The sequence below is a fragment of the Drosophila melanogaster genome, chromosome 3R (genome assembly GCF_000001215.4).
Source record: "Drosophila melanogaster chromosome 3R".
In the NCBI taxonomy this organism is placed as follows: domain Eukaryota; kingdom Metazoa; phylum Arthropoda; class Insecta; order Diptera; family Drosophilidae; genus Drosophila; species Drosophila melanogaster.
Genome location: NT_033777.3, coordinates 12,723,628 through 12,741,695, shown reverse-complemented (window position 1 = coordinate 12,741,695; position 18,068 = coordinate 12,723,628). Strand labels below are relative to the sequence as shown.

General features: G+C 39.2%; 1 protein-coding gene and 1 long non-coding RNA gene across 2 annotated transcripts; both read right to left on the bottom strand.

Moving 5' to 3' along the window:
* Positions 1–278: 278 nt before the first annotated feature.
* Ugt37A2 (UDP-glycosyltransferase family 37 member A2) lies at positions 279–2,054 on the bottom strand. The gene is made up of 2 exons (NM_141971.3): positions 1,343–2,054; positions 279–1,276 (listed from the first exon to the last, which is right to left on the bottom strand). Exons 1-2 carry the CDS (start codon positions 2,032–2,034, stop codon positions 376–378), a joined length of 1,593 nt encoding a protein of 530 aa, NP_650228.1. The 5' UTR covers positions 2,035–2,054; the 3' UTR covers positions 279–375.
* An 11,182-nt stretch (positions 2,055–13,236) lies between these two features.
* lncRNA:CR44231 (long non-coding RNA:CR44231) lies at positions 13,237–13,937 on the bottom strand. The gene is made up of 2 exons (NR_074001.1): positions 13,641–13,937; positions 13,237–13,584 (listed from the first exon to the last, which is right to left on the bottom strand). It is a non-coding gene; the product is annotated as a long non-coding RNA:CR44231 (long non-coding RNA).
* Between the last annotated feature and the right edge of the window lie 4,131 nt (positions 13,938–18,068).

The window sequence follows — 18,068 nt, the reverse complement described above, 5'->3', positions numbered from 1 at the left end:
GTATTGAGACAATTGATTAGATAGTAGGTTATGCTTGCCTTCCATTGTAATCCAAAGGCTATAGTATTTGGTACGATAATATACCACCAACCATGGCAATGCATTGCCTGTATAAAAACCATTTGAAATGGTTGTGAAGTTTGTTTGTTTAATGAAACGAAACAATGGATTTTGTTCTGTTTAGATCCTCCATTCACAATGGAACACCAACTAAATTGTATCTATTTAAATCGTGAGCATTTTATTATTTTCAAATGAAGGGAAAATAATAAGCTTTTAGGCTTATAAAAATAATTTCTTTATTTTCAATAAACTTATATGCGACTGGAAGAGAATTTTTACTACGAGTACATGTATAGAAATCTAACAAAACTTTTAGTGCTTCTTCTCCTTCTTTGGTTTTGCGAAAATTTTCCTATAGATAAATTGCAGCAGCAATTTGAGAAGCAGTACTAGAATTACTAGAACGACTGCAATTAGAGCATATATATCGATATTATTGGCGGCTATGAAGCTCATGTGCACCAGAGGACTCTGAAGATGGGCAGCTCCATGGTGCCGGATGACGTACTCCGTCCAGTAGATCACCGATTCCCTAGCGCTCATCGGGCGATCCCTGTACAGAGAGGAGAACGAAGCCACCTTGTCAAAATACTGCGGATTCGACAAGATCTCTAGGATAGCCTCTTTGAACGGCTGCTCCTCTAGAGAGAGCAGACTCTGGGTAAGGCCAAATCCTTGTTTGACCATGACGTCAGCATTTCCTGGCTGATCCCCAAATACAGGCAAGGATAGCATAGGCTTTCCGTGATATTGAGCTTCGGTTATGCCACCCTTTCCGGCGTGATTAATAAATAGCTTTATGTTCGGGTGGGCTAGGATATCGTCCTGCGGAAGCCACTTCGAATAGAAGATGTTATCTGACTTTCCAGGAGTCTTCTCCAGATCCTCCCACTTCCAGATCACCCTTTGCTTGAGCTTCGACAATACATTGAACATCTTCACAACCGTGTCCGGATTTATGTGGCTTCCTTTCACATTGGAACCCAAGGACAAAAGAATAGCGCCATCCGTGGCATTACCCAGAAATTCGGCCATATTCTGAGGCAAGGGATCCGGCGTGTCCTTTACTTGGATGCCTCCGATCTCAATGGCAGCAGGAACATTTGGTCGGATGGGACCCTCACTGGGTGCGTGGGAGGCGAAGAAAATCAACGACGTGTTTTTTACCAGTTCGGAGTACTCAGGCATGTTGGGATCATCACCGAACAATTCCCTAGAAATCAAAAGTTATGTAAGCTTACTTCCTTAGAATGCTAACCCATCAAGCTTTCCCACTTACTTGTACAATCTCTTACTACGCCTCTGCGTTACAAAATCGAAAATTCCGAAGAAGAAGCTTGAGCTGTAACCAGCCAAGCGCTGTCGGAAGGACATTCCTTTACCTTTCTCGACGGAATCGCTTATTGAGGGCACATAGGCGATCTCCAGGGGGTTCCCGATCAATGGATTCAACAGTTGATTGGGTGGCATTGTGGCAACGACGATGACAGGTGCCTTCACTTTCTTGGCGAATCCAAGCTGGTAAACGTTCATAAAGTATCCAGAGAGAACCAGGTCGAACTTGTTGTCCCTGTTGAGATACAGGTCACGAACACGATCGTCCTTGAGGGCACCCGCCATCTTATCGAACATAAATTCCATCTGACCCATCATGCGGAGCATGGATAGGATCATGTTGCTGTTGTCAGTCTTTGACATCGCGCCAATGGTATCACTCATTTGCTGGGACTCCTCCTTGGTCAGTGGCACCATGATCACTGTAATGTTCTTGTGGTTGACCACTGGCTTTAGCACCGTGATCACCGTCACATTGTGTCCTCTCTCGGCCAGAACTTTGGCCGTGCTCATTTGGATGATTAAATGCGAGGGACTTAGGCTGGTGAAGACACCCAAAATATTGGCACCATGACAGCCACCTAGAACACAGATGGCGGTGGCCAGGAGCAGATATATTCCTGACTTGTGAACCATTTTGGTGAGACTTTTGCCGTAAACTGATAGAGAAGACCGTCTGGTTCTACCTTATATTTGTACTCGTATTTCCGCTGACTTCGGATGACCATTTAGTTTACCGATAAGTGGTTCGTACTTTTCGCATTGTTGTGATAGGTTGTCGTAGAACACATTTCACAACCATATCATCTATTTCTATATGTTTGAAATGTACGCGGATCGATAGTGGATCTCTTATCACGACAAAAAGTTTGCTAATCGGTGTCAGTTAAAACACAAGGAGTTCCGCCTTATCATATTAATGTTTGGGTTCCAAGTGATAACGGTCTGGTCTAATAATAATCAAGTTGGGATTACGCACCCCAATTAATGTGAATGTATGCCAAATGACATTAATCTTGCACATATGAATACTATAATGTACTTGGCATTTGGATTAGGTTTATATTCCTATTTGTCGTATTATGTCCCTTCTCCGCAAGGACATATGATTGATGAATATTTTCTGTTTAATTGCTTATCACTTCCCATCCATGCGAGTAATGCTTTTTGAAGAAAACTTTTGTTTTAAACGTTTTATTCTTAATGTTATTCAATTCAACCATAACAAATAATAAGAATTATATACTTTATCCGAAATATATGAGATTTAAGCAAATAACTATAAGGCACATGCAATGTAGCTGAAGGTGGGTATTTAGAAGCCCTTCATGTCTGAGCTCAGCACTAGATGCACTTTGCAATTTGGGCAAAGAAAATGTTTTAAATTAAATGAAAACACGTAAACGGCTCCGCTATCCGCCGGAATCTCGGGGTGGCTGCCATGTAGTTTCAGGCAAATGAAACGAAAGCAAAAACAACCGCATAAGAGTCGCTTCTCAGGTGGTAACATGTAGGATTGTTTTTCTTCCACTTCCCTCGAAATTCCTTGATTAATATCTTTCCTCCGAAAACTGGCTTATCTTCCCTCCAGTTTCCAAATTTAAAGTGGGATTTTAATTTAAGTTCAAAATGCGTTTTGCCATTTGAATTTGCGTTAGCTCGATGTGTGTTTTTATTTAACCAGTTTACAATTGGCCCGATCATGGACATCCGACTCTCCAACCAATTCGCCTAATGGCCAGTGACACTGATTTAAATTAAATATTTGTACAAACCGGCTGTGTCACTCTGTCAGCACGGATTCAAATAAATACAAACGGGGTTTCACATTGTAGCTGCTGTTATCAATTTCCCAATTTTTCGACTTTTTAGGTTTTCATTTTAAATTAAGCGTTTTAGCTATATTTCGAGTTCCTCGACTATCAGATATCCCACTGGAGATAATATACTTTATAGGGTTGGAAACACTTTCTCTTGCTTTTAACGCAATTAATTGATAAAATTGTTATAAAACCTAACTTATTTAAAGAAGATTTCATAGCAATCGATTAGACTAAGATTGGTATTAATGAAATAAACTACATAAACTAATGATATAAATACAATACAAATATCAATTTAAATTGATTAAGGGACAATGTGAACAAACATATTAAAAAATGTCCAATCTCTATCTCCCAGTCAATGTGCAAAATAAGTCAAGTTGGAAGTCCTTTTTGGGAAGGATGCATTGATTTAACATTTTGTAAACGACTGTCAGTCAAAGCTTTGCGAAGTCATGATTCCTGGCTGATGACAGGGCCCAAAACCTGACATGCGTTCAGCGCGATGATGGCAATTTAAGCTTGCTGGGAACCCCTATATCGGGAGTCCACTGTTTGGTTTACCATTCCTATTTTACGAATCATACATTAATAGGAAAAATCAATTAAACACAAATTTAATAATAATTAGATTACTTGAATGTCCCTCTAAATATAAAATATTTCTTATTTTATATATAATATATTTGATGTTTTGATCAAAATACCGATTATTTGTTTCACAAAATTTGGGGGAAACGTTTTTTGGCAAAAAAATCAATTTTTAATATGTGGTTTTTGGGTGTAACTTGACTAAAAATTGTTACATTGCTAAAATAAATATAGTTTACTTCTTATTACAAATTCTAAACATACCTACCTACCTATTTTTAACGGACTATGTAAAATGAATTTTTGGCCAAATTTTTGCATTTTTTTCATAAAAATTTGCAAAAAATTGAAAAAACTTAAAATTCTGAAATTTAAGTGCAAATTTAAGTATGGCACTTCATATTTGGGCCAGTATTTTAAATGTTTTGATCAAAATGTAGATTATTTTTTTCACAAAAAAACCAAGAAACTATTTTTGGGAAAAATCAATATTTAACATGGATTGTGATTTAAAAAACAAACTCAACGAGGTATGACACTCCATATTTGGGCCAGTATTTTCAATGCTTTGATTAAAATGTCGAAAAGAGAAATTATTTTTGCAAAAAAATCAATAATTAATCGCCGTTTTTCGGTATAATTTGACTAAAAGTGGTTGTGGTTACGACGCTAAAATCATAACAGTTTTGAACTGTAAAATCGTCGAAGGTGTGTCATGTGTCAGATCCCACTCCCGTTGTGATTTCTCTGAAAGAATGGCCAACAAAGGCAGTTGTCGTCTTGTCCAACGATTTGTGACTGCTAGCATTTTGGGGGAAACTCGAGTGGAGCGTGTGGAAAAACTGGATACTGGATGTGGGTGGGTGGTTATTTGGCAGGCTGTTTTTCGCACAGCCTGCCGTATCATTGCCAAATTGCATTGACATATTGTTACTATCGGCCATGCCAAGTGTTCTTCGGTCCCTGCGACTGTCAAAATGTCGCGTCACGATTCCCGATCCTGCTGGAGGCAATCGAAATTGCCAATCCATATCCCACATCCCCCCTTGCCGTGCTGCTGCCAGGATATGTCGCCCATAAAGCCTTTGGCTTTACGCTGGGCATTAAGTGGACTTATAATTAAACGATTTGCTCATTTAATCGCGTCCGTTTATCGTCCACTGAACGAGCATGAAAACGAATTTCCCTTCGCTTCAGGACATTTGCGTGGATGTCGAGTGTCGTGTGTTATGTGCCTGTTTGTTGCACTTAATGCTGTTGTCATTCCTGATTCGCATTCGCCACTAGGCAGGAGATAAAGCGACTGGAAATAATTGGGAAGGGTTTTTAACAAAATATCATCATTAAAAACTAGATTGATATATGCCACCTAAGAAATAGCATAAATAGTACCCCGAAATTGATGGCCACATTCAACAACATATTTCCTCTAAGTATTCCCAATCAAATTGAGTGGAAAGCGAACCTTATGCTGTTAATTCAGTGGATCCGCCATCACCTACCGCAATTTGAAACAACAAAATACCAATTAACTTTCGGAAAGAAGCGAGAGTAGACAGGAAGAGAACTTTTGAGATGTCAAATAGGATGTGCGACCTTCGAGCACGGGTAATATCCCACATGGGTACCATTTAAGCAATCTGTCATATGCCCGCCAAGATGCTTAACTTTTCTCCCACCGCGATTCGCCGCTTTTCCTGCTTTCCTTTACTTTTTTTTATGACAGGACACGACAAGCGAGCGACAATAACAACGATAACAAGAACAGGAAAAATAAATGGGCAACCAAAGAGGCGTGCGAAAATGTTGGAAAACCTTAAAATTAATTAGAAAATTCAAAACGTAGCTTTCTAATATAGGAAATAATATAAAATAATAAATTTCGCCAGCTCTATCGATATTGGGCATCCATATATGCTTTTACGAGCTTTTCAAATGTATTCAAATATTTAAAGTATTATTTCGAGTGCCTAAAAGGCCTATGGAAAAGTGGATGAGTCGTAGCCGTGTAGTTATAAAAATTGTTATCTTAAAGCTTCTGTCAGTTCGCTAGCATTCCCCTCCAGGTTCTCCGGCTGTCTGCTGATGAAAACGAAGTTGACAATACGAATGAGTTTCTTATAACAACAGCCGGAAAAGGAAAGGAAAAGGAAAAGCGAGTGGAGGGGCGGATACAAAATGAAGCGGCAGCAAAAAGTGCGAACGTGCCGCCAAAAAAAAATAAGGAAATTGGTGGGGTGGTGTTCAAGTAAACTGGAGAATCGAAATGGAAACTTTTGGCTCTTGGCTCAGATTGAGCTCTTTCGGTTTGTCCAAGACTCTAGGATAGTAAATCTGGAGAGAAAAAAATGACAGCACACAGAATGGCTTTTTGTCTGTGTTTTATCTTTTCCCAGGGTTTAATAAATCAAAATCGCGAAACTTTAGGTTTTGCTCGCTGTGTGTTTTAAAAGAGAGAGATTAAGAGAACAAAAAGCAACGTCCTAAAGTACAATTATTAGCAAACTTATTAATTGAGATTTATTAATTATTAATATTAAATTATAACAAAATTGTAGAGATATAATCATTAATCAGACAAATTCAATATTAAATAAAAAAACGCAAAAGGTTCAAGCTATATACACCCTTTTGAAACATAGAAATATCTTTTCAATTTTACTTATAGGACCATTTCTAAAGTTGGCAGCATTGCAGCAATTTTGTTTATGACAGTTATAACACACGTTGATTGCCTCTTCCTGGGTAAAAGAAACCAGCAGCCAAAATCGTTTCCACATTCTTCGCATATGCCTCAAATGAAAATATATTGCTAAGACATTTTTGACCTCTCTTGGCGGTCTTTCAAACTTTAACCACTTGTTATAGAAGTCTTGTGATTCGATTGTTTTTGCTCTAGAGGATGAAACAAAAATTATAAAAATGTTCTGGATTTAAGGTTGAATAAACAGTTTAACGGAAGCTAATCGAAATATGACGAAAATAATATTAAGTGGTTTTTCAGCTCAATCAAAAATGCAATTTTTAAATTAAAGTCTTTATGCATAAACTCCACTCACTGTCCCTGAAATAAAATATTTCTTGTTGATAACAGTGATTTCAACTGAATGTTATATGCCAAATCATTAAAATCCTCGGCGGAATTCTTGATTGCCAATTTCACTGCTACATAGTCCTATGAATTGCCTTAATCAACAGCAATCAAATTTTAATATGCTCCCTATAATTTAATCAGTGGACACAAATATCGAATGAATCGAAATTTAAAGTACATGATCATATCAAAAAAATGAATTGAAAGTCTCGAAACTCTAGATCTGCAATATTATAAGTGCATATAAGCGGAAAGTAGATAGTCCCTATCTAGATCAAAGGTATATCTAATACTAAGATTAATTAAGATTTACATAAAAAATTCCATCTTTATAACAATACAGTAATCTTCGGATTATTATTTTCGACTACCCGGCACTTTGTTTGGTTAGCCAGTCGAGATTGATTTTGCGGCGGATCCTCTTTCTTGTGTAAGCCCAAAATAGCATCACGTTTTAAATTGCTGCTTATCAAAACATGTCCCGAACTGTAATCTATTTTAGCACTCGCGCGCCCGCCCAACTGCCACCCACCTGTCCGCCCCACCCACCTGGCTAAGAATTTATCCGGAGGAGGCCACGACCAAGATCAGGAAACGAGAACGAAAAGCGGTAACCTCGAGTGAGCAGCGGCGACGAAGCGTAAAATGAGTGAAAGCAGGTTGGAGGTAAAAACGCAACCGGCAAAGCAAACTGACACATCATTTATATGTATGTAGGATATTCGAAGGATATGCACTTTGAAAAAATATTTTAAAACCTTAAATAAAAATTTCAATAAGATTGTATTGCGTATTTGTAAACATAGAGGGAGATGAAGCCACTTTATGTATTTAACAATAATGTCTCATTTTTCTTTGCCTAACTATTTTGCCCAGTGTATTTTTCAGTGTACTTTAAAAAATACGAGGGCATATGTAAATTGAAACGAAAGGACCGCCCTCCGAATGAGGCCGACCCTGAGATGGATTTGGATTTGGACTGAGATGGAGACGGAGACGGAGACGACGGGTTCTGTTATCAGCGGTGGGCATAAAAAATGTACATTAGCACGAATGACTAAGCGGGCTGGAGGAGCAGCCAAGGATCCATATCCAGGAAGTGCTCGGCGTGCAGACACACCCACATAAATCGGAAAACACCCGGAATGCCAGTGAGCGCGGGCAATCTCTGCTCATTCGCATCCAAAGCAATCTGTCATCCGTGCCTGAAACGTTGGCGGTTCCATAAATTCGTGACACTTTTTTACCGAATTTATTACTCAAAATAAATCGCGAGCTGTCTGGCGGTACACATGCTGATATGCTCATTTGGTATTCATTAGAGCCAAACCCGGCGTTACCTTTTGGCCAAGTTAATTAATTGAGCGCAACGATTGGCTGGCTTTGCCGTTTGCCGGTGTCATTGGTAAAACGAGTACTCCCGTGCTCTGAGCTCCAAATGAATTGGTTTTCCTTCCTCTTTGCCATCCACATCCTGTTTCCTTTTGCCTTGGCTCCCCTGCTTTTCTCTTTTCAACTCGGGGTGGTGTTGATTTTTGAAATTGTTTGGCATTTGAGTGGCAAAGTGCTCCCGATTGGCAATGGCTGCCAATTCTCCGCCAAGGCATCCCAATGGGGCAGGCAAATGGCTGAAAGAGCACAGGTCAAGGGGCAAAGAAGCCACAACCGATGGAACGACTCACAGACAAAACATCCGGAATCATTTGAAAACTAGGTGATGGCGGGAAATTTGCACTGCACTACTAAACAAAACTTTATACGATTGTTCCGCAGGATTGGCATCTCACCTATACTGTTGTAATTTGTAGAACTGGCAATTGTAATAGTAATTAATTCTGTTAGTCCAATAGAAATAAATAGAAAATGCACTTGCAGCAATTGCTCCAAAATGAAGGAGACAAATCCAATCTATGCTTCCTAAAACACTGACAATTCCAAGCTCCGATTTTGTGCTTTTCCGGAAATGCTTTCCATTTCTGCCATTCGCTCCTCATGCCCATTACGTATACGCAGCGTGGCCGGACGAGTCATAAGTTAGGTCATCATTATGGATAAACGCAATGTATGTGGGTTTTATGTACTTAACACTTCAGCTCAGCGCCCTGCGATGCGATGACACTGAGTCCAGGCGTTTTAGGCGGAGTAAGGGGAGACGGGGGCGCTGGGAAATGGGGGCGGGGTCAGGAAAGGCGACATCACATCAACGTCGAGGTCGAGCAGATGAGCAATTTATCTCGCAGCTGTTTACTGTTTCACCCCAATACGCTTGGCTAAAGCCACTTATGCCCATGCCAACAAATGCGGGTGTATAAGTGATTTATGTGTGTGTGCTGTAAATACATAAACACATAAAAACCTTAAATAAAATGCGAGAATAAAGGCTATCTCCAGCGACCGGACTTCTAAATGCCCTAAAAATTATTCTAGGCAGAATAATGACTTTAGTGTATGGAAAACATGTTATTTAATTATTTAATATTTTTATATTGCATCAAGTTTAAAACTATTAATCCTTTTTTCAAACTAAAATTTTAGTGCAAGATATACCAATTCTTTATTGAGTAAAAACAATAGATTATTTATTCACTTACATAATGTACACTATATGCCTTTACAAAATTGAATGGGTCATATATTGATTGTTTAAAAGTGAGCTCACTCCATGGAAAAACTGAATTAAAATACCCTTTTCGAAGTGCGTTAAAAGCGGGAGAAAAACTGTAGGAGGACTCGGGTGACGGAGTGTCCTTGCGGCTAACACACGTATTAAATGAGCAAAATTGCAGGAGGGGGATGGTGTGTGTTGCCGGAGGGCGTCTTTTCCAGCGAAAGTGAAATTAAAAACTAAGTCCTCTTCTAGAAAAAAGGAGGCGTGGCCGTCAATTGACAGCGGCAGCGTGAATTCCATACCGCCCACCCATCCTAAACTGTTTGCATTTCATTTGCAAAGAAAAAAGCATTAAAAGGCAGTTGCGAGGGCAGATTATTTTATTTATGAATTATATGCTATGCTTATTTAATTACACAATTAAGTAGATGAATAAAATATAGTTATATGATTTTGTCAGTAGAAACATATGTTTATGAAAACGTGCAAGAAATAATAATTAATGATTTTTAATGTTTGATCCATTGACCCTCGGTGGGACAGCCAGTTTTTGCAGTCAGTGCTCGTGTCCTTCGCAAACATATGACTTTGACGGGTGGGTGCTGTCTTGGGCATGCTAAATGGAACAACCTCTGGACCACCCCCTGCAATGTCCCTCCCTGCTACACTCGCCCCACGACCCCCCTTCTGTGGGGCCAACCGGCTTCTTTATGCGAATCGCACGCTCGTTGACGTCTGTGTGTTTGTTTGTTTGTTTGCTTGGCTGTTTGTTCTGTTGCCTGTTTTTAGCCATTGCTTTTATAAGCGCAAAGTGCTCTTCATTATGCGCATCAAGTGAAAGGATAAGTGCAGCGCACACACTCGTTGCCATAGAAATATTTATACATATGTGCAAGATGCTTTTTATGCGCCAGAATTGCGAAGAAAAATCCACTGAAAAATTATCCCAAAAACGGGCACAACGAACATTTAATTGGCTATGTGCCGAAAGATGGGAGTGGAGGGGGTGTGGTGGCTTGAGCAAACAATTGCGATCAAAATATGAAATGTTGGGTTTTAATTTGCGAGAAACTGACACGAAAGCCTTTGGGGCTAAATCACCTTGCTAATGGTTTAAGTTTGGCAACTGCACTTGCATTTCAAGTTGTTCTCGCATTTAATTGAATTTGGCTGCCGAAGTATCATGTTTTTGTTCAACTTAATTAAAATACTCAACTCATTAACCCATAGTGTTATATCTTTAGTTATAATTTAAGGAAATACCATATTCTTTACTGCTTTAAATGGATTTGGAAACCATACCTTCACATTTCGCTTTCCGTCAAATGCCGTCTCCTCTTCCCACACACAATTTGAGATCCGACGACGACCAACACCTTAATTAAGCCAAATTGCACTAACAAATCCATAAATAATGAGACCAGTACTCACACACACACACGCACACACACACACACCTGAGACGATGAAGGCCGCGGCGCAGTCTTCAATTACGATTAGTTTGCCGCGGGTTGGTGGAGCGGGGTGGTGGGTGGCAAATTGCTCAGGAGGAGCATAATTGAATCGCAGGACATTCGCAACGCACAGAGCTCAGCCTTGACTGAGTTATGGCCCCATTCGATTAGAGGGCCGAGAACGTTTAATTGAAATTCAAGATACGGCCTGCATCACAGACAATGCAAAATGGCTGCACTTAAAGAAAATCAGTAAAAATATGATTACAAAATATTGTTAAACAAAACTGAATCAGTAATTAACAAGATTACAAGAATGATTAAGATGAGGAACCCATATATATATATTGGGACTCAATAATTTTATTATTTAAATGCAAATTTGTTCGCAGTGTTGTAAATTTAATTTTTATGGCCTCCGTGTGTTTGTGCACTGGTGGGCGTGTCAATAATCCGACTTAGGATCACCGCCCATGCCGAAGACCCGATTACCACACATCGATGTTGTAGCCGCATAAAATGGGCCAACAAAAGGGACAAGCGCTGTGAACTGAGGTTTTGGGGAGTGTTGAGTGGGCAGTACTGAGTGGGGAGTGGAGGACTGTGGCCTGAGTAGCAAGGACCCAGTCAAGTGACAGGCTTGCAAGAGTCGTTGGGTCGTTGGCAAATCGATTGCTCGATTGCTCGTCAGGGTCAACTGGCAGGCCTGACAGCGCTTAGCTTATGGCCCCCAAATCGGCCACCGGCATTTCGGCTCCTTCGATTTTCTACGGCTTTAAATTATGTTCGACATGGCAGTGGGCCTAAAAAGGGCTGCCCTGCCAACGGCATTGGGAAAACAAAAAATAAGATGGGGAAAGAGATTTGAATTTTGCACACAATTTTCTCAGCTGACAAAGTCGTTTTCGTTGTCGTTTTTGGGGTTAACAAAGTCTTTTGCCAGCTTTTTTGGCACACTTTTGCCCGGTTGCCATTGACAGGCAGACAAAAGGCCTTTGACACCTTTTTGTACGTACTCAAACGAACGACTCCGTTTTTCCATGCCAATGGGAGTGGCAAATTATAAGGCAAATGTCTGTCTATTTTAAGAAAGCTATTCGCATGCCTCAGTCGAATGAAAAAAAAAGAAACAGCGTATTAAAATCGTAGAAGGAAGGATTTGTTTGTAGATTTGCGATTCATGGAATAGCTTTAAATTATACCACACGGAAAGATTAGTCGAAATTGCCGACCAAAATAGTGATATGTAATAATGTAATTTCATTTCAATAATATTAATAAATTTATGCAAGTGATATTTTTATTGAACCAAATTGTCTCTAAAGTGATGTTAGTTGCTTTGTTTAAAATGTATGTCTCATGTTTCATGTGCAATTTAATGAGAAAGCAATTCACCTTTGAATATTATTGTGTTATAGCAAAGAGCCAATTAAATGCTAGCATTTCGCCGCTCAATTTATGCGCATAAATATTATTTTTTATGTTTTCATTCCGCCAAAGCATGTGTACCTACGTACCTACGATGGGCGGAGACTACGCGATGCAAACCCAAAATGCGAATATGTAAATGTAACTCGTCTAAAAGAAAACAATCATTTCGCCATAATAAGCACTAAATATGCAGGACACACCCAACCGCAGAAATTCGCTTTACCTGGGCAAAATCGTTCGCCGCAACTCGTATTGATAAATATTAGTTAAAATATGAATAAATTTATGTACGCTTGTATGTATGTATGTTCGAGTGTGTGCCACGGTTAGCGTTTGGTAAACATAACGAGCTGAGTAAATTGATTGCATGACGCAATGAAGCGCGTCCTGTAAAACCACTTAAAACATGCCTCAGTACATGCCATAAACCCAAAGGCGGAAGAATCTCTCGCGAAGGATGTGGGCGCACACATCCCCGTGGCCAACGCAGGCTCCACCCCTTATTTGATGCCAAAGGAGCCGCAACCCGCCAACCCCCCATCCCAGCCAGCACCCAAATACACATGCAAAACCGGCAAACATTTAACCAGGGGCTATGGAATTCGATAAATATCGACAAAGTTTGGCGCTTATTGGCGCTCGGCAGCCTGGAGGACAAGGACTCGAATCTTCCAGACGGCAACACGGCGGGAGTTTATTAGCAACAGGATGTGGGTACTCACTGGATGCCAGTCCGCTGAATGATACCGCTGCACAGTGGGGCAAATCGCATGAAAATTAACACAAAAAACAAAATACTAGCAGGTGTTATTGGTCCAGTTGGTCCTTCTATACTATCCAAAGAGTAATTATATAATCACATTTCCAACATATGTTGTATATCTTTGATTCTGAAAGCTTTTGTATTTCGGGTTTCCTTGGCTTGGGCCCACTGTACTTTCGACTGTTTGAATGGAGCTAGCTGGAAAAAAAGGCGCAACTTTCGCATAAATATGCATTCCGAGCTCCACATTCCTCTCTTCTCATCTGCAACCCACTTATCCCAGCTCCAGGACTCTGCCGAGTTCAATTACTCGCGTTTTCCACCTCCCTGAAATGTCGTGGCTCCAGGGGATTATCGCTTACATTTTCAGTCAAGTGCGTTCGTTTATTGTGCGAAAGTTGGGTTCGGCTCTGCTGTGTGCACTGTGAAAAAACTCTACATTCAATTAAAATACATACATAACATACATAATACACACATAAATCAAGAAAAAAACATATTGACAAATTCAATTAAAATGTAGTTCGAGCGAATTATATCTGATAATTATATTTGAATGAATAAAAACAAATAGATTCACTTTATTTTTTCTCTGTGTATTAATTCGGTTCTCATTCCCATCGAATACGACTATATGGCGGGATATTGTTTCGCGATTTTGGGGCGTGCCGATGGGCGGGGGCGTGTCTAGAGAGCGGCGCGATTTTAAGGTGGAAGCTCTTGACTTTTATGACGTAAAAGTGAAAGGCGAGTTGTCGTCGCGACTTTCGTTGATTTGAAAATGTCATAGGCTGAGACTACACACACACACACACACAATCAAATGTATCTACAAACACATATTTGCATGTGCGGATTTGCTGGAGGGTGCCCGTATAAGTAGACTTATGAGTTATGCGAGAAATGTTCATATTTTCAAAGAGCATAAATACAGGAATATATCTTTTCATATGTATGTAAATTGAAAAAAAATTGCACACTTGTATTTTGTTTATGTAATGGGAAATAAGCGAAATGAGGCAGCCCCGCATTACATTAATAATTTCCCCAAAAAAAAAAAGGAAGCAATTTGCATTTCTTTTCTGTTCCGCCAAATTGTTGCCATCAATTCAATGAACTTTCAATGCGGATTTAAATGGATGTAAAGGAAATCCACGCGCAAGTAGGAAAGTGTCTTTTTTTCTATGGATACTAATTTTTTTTGAATTGGTAAATCGGTTTATGTTTTTATTAATATGCTGCTTAAATTCGTTAAAGAACATAATTATCCGATATAGAAAAACGTTGAAAAGCCACTTGAAACAGAGGATTAAACCCGATTTCGGGAAATAATTATAAGCTTATATAATAAGTATTTAAGAACAAACAATGACAAAAGTTAATGAAAATGTTCGAATCCAAAAAGTAAATGCTTTTACTTAAGCGAGAAAAACTTTAAATACTATCAAAAATTTACTAAATTGCAATTGAATTAAAAGCTATATTCGATATCATCCGAATGTATGCAAATTTCATCTTTTTTCAAGGAAGTTACTCCCATTTTTTTTAAAGCAATTTTTCCGCTGAAGGTCAATATTCTATTTTTATAGCAGGAATGTTGTGCTCGTCATGTCAGAGATTTTCCATTTTCCATTGTTTCGCTGCTTCTGCTGCTATGTATGAATTTTTTTTTGGCATTGTCAGAGGAGAGGCGTGACATTTGCAGCTGTCGTCACCGCGGGGCTTCGTTTTCGGGCGACAGTGCAACATGAAACCCAACGCAGCCCCATTCCGCATACTTTCACCCCGAACTTTCACCCATCGTTCGGCAATCTCCTGCTGATGGATCACATGCAACTGCCATTGTGTTTGGCTCTTTCATCGCTGAACAGATTTCCTTTTTCGCCGATTTTTTGTCGTTGCTTGTGACAACAATTTGTTTTAAAGCAGTCGCGGCAGTCGGCGTAAACTTTTTAATTAATATAAAATATGAAACGTTGCCATATACGCGTCCCAGCATCCTCAAACATGGCCCAAAAGCATAAACCCACTGGGAACTCACATAGGGAAATGGGCCTAACTGGGTGAAAGTGAAATGAGGCAGAGCTTGTTAAAAGTTTTAATTAAATTGATTGTCGCTTCTTTGTCTCCATTTTTCCATACTTTTCGTTATTGCAAAAGCACTGACAACGAACGTTCGCCGAAAAACGTCGCGATTGGAAGTTAATTGCCATATTCGAACAGTTTTAAAGGATTAAAAGTTATGAGAAAAGTTAGTAGGCACACAAATAAACAAAATCTGACACGAAACAGAAAACATGGCTCGAGAAATTGTAATTAATAATTTCAGAGGTTAATTAATAATTATAAACATCATTTATAACTAACAATTTTCAAAATGTATAATTCAATCCATCCGTATTCCGTTAACCACTGACAACTTCACGGAAAATGGTAACTTACTGACTTGCAATTAAGGCGACAGAATCCCACTAGTCAAGTGGCCAAAAGGACATGCCTGCCAGCAAGGACACCGACGGCGCTGATATTCAGTCCATCCGCCGAGCAGCCAACTCCTGTCGCCCGCAGGCGGTGCTCCCAAGTGGGCGTGGCCAGCAAGCCTTGCGCCGACTGTCGTCCCGTTTAATGTAGTTGTAAATGCATAATGAGCCGTTCAGAGTCCCTTACCACCGATCGAGCCGGTGATTTTTTAAAGCGGTTTAATGTGCGCGTAACCCTCTTTTTCCACAGCCAGCTCTATATACATTCTTGATTTTACTTTAACGGCAACATGGCGTACGGATTTTTTTTCTTTTTTTTTGCGATTGGTCCGTACCTTTTTTATTGACTGCTTTTATATTATTATTTAAAAATTAATTATACGCCACGTTGGCTCGTTTGGGTTTTTGCCGCATTACTTCGTCGCGTTTTTACCGGTCGATTCAGTTTTTAATTTATATATAATATATTGACTTGCCGCTACCCGACACCACCGCGGCATATATTAAAAAATAGTTAACGCGTATTAATTTAAACTTACTTTGGCATCTCTTAGTGCGTTTCTGATAATTTTGAGGGCACATTTAAGGCTTTAAAGTAAATACGCCTTGAATCCATGGATAAGCGCCTTTTTTTCCGGTCGTTACTTATTGATTTGTATCCCCTTTTATTTTTATTTTTTAACAAATTACAAACTACGGAAATTCATTCATTCACCATTGTTTTAACTATATTTTGTGGATTCAAAGGAAATAAAAATGTACATGGCTTTAATGATTTGAGTAAGAGTACCTTCTATTCCACAAATCCCCCTTATTTTTGTTCAGTTTGACATTTCCGGCACGGAACGAAGTCCAAGACCAAGACCAAGACCGAGTCCAAGTGAGATCGTGTACGCGAGACTCATAAAATTGTTGGCCATTCGAACGTTTTTGTGCCGGACCAGCCATTGAAAAATAAAACGCGGCCAGCAAAGGGAAATAGAAAGAGACAGATGGTCGGGCGAAGAATGAGATGGAAAATGTGGGGGGAGCGCATCGAAAAAATAGAGAAAAATCAAGCGGATGGCTGGAATTTCATACTGTTGGCTTGGCAGAAGTGTGAGTGTGTTATCCTTTGACAAGGAGCATAAATGTGCGAGCTCCTCTCCAGCGTCCTTTGTACCTTCCGGCTGGGTGGCCAAGTCGATGTGTTGGCCATTTTATTATATTTGCTCTCAGACATTTTTGCCCTAATACGAAAATGGGATTTTAGGATATAAAAATTATGATAGATTACCGTTTCGCTCCCACACACCCAACTGCCATCCACCAATTGCATTTTTTTGCAATCGCTACACACACACTCACTACTATCCTTGTGTTTGTTTACACTGGGAAATTTATTCCAGCACGTTCTTCGGTTCTCTTAAAACTTACTAAAAACGGAAGCCTTTCTATGTGAAAACATCCTTAAAAAAGAAAACCACTATATCTGCTATATGGTAACTTAATACCCATGTTGATTTTTTATGTTATTTTCTCAGTGTTATCCCCGTCACATGCAACTTCGTGGAAATTGCGCTGGCTTAGCTGGGTAAAATCATTTGATGATAAAAGTGGCCCTCAATTGCCTTGTTGCTTGTTGCACGTCGTTGGATCTCCCCTCATCACGTTGTTATTAAATTGCAATGGCAAAAAGTTGAAAAAGCAATATGTGCAAAACATGGTTGAACTGAGCATGTGAAAAGCACTGGACTCGGAAAATCAGCTGACACACCTCTAAAATAGCAATCGCGCGGTTTGAGTGTTGTATTATAAAATGGCAAACTATCAATTGGTCATTGATTTTATTTTCTAACGCAGGTTACAAACATGCATTCCTAAATTGACCCACCAATTTATGGTGAAATAATGTAATTCATAACAAAAGGTGTTATTGTTACAATTATTATTATTATTTGTATTTGTATAATACAAAAGAAACCGTTAATCATAGATAAATAACGGTCGTTTTCAGAACTGCAGCTGGCGCCATCTGTTATTATTTATGAACACTCCAACGCAAACAAAGCTTTTAAGCTTTTATTACATTAACAGTAGCGCCTAAAATTAACGGCCAAATCTAGAGCTTAACGATAGCGCCATCTATTATATTTTAAGCGAACTATCACTTATCAGTAATGTTTTGCAATGCTAGGTTTTATGGTTCTGTTAAACGAATTTAAAAAAATATAAATTATAAAAATTTCTAACTGGAAATTTCCATTCGGAGTGGTTTTTAGTATTTTTTGGAGTTTCGCTTGTATAATCATTGTTATTGTTGGCCTCCTTAAGATACTTTCGTGGTCACTATTGTATGAACTAGATAGAATGAATCGAAATTTTAACAAACTACGATGTTATCTGTGGTTTTTAAAATACATATGTAGATAAGTTAATAATGGTAT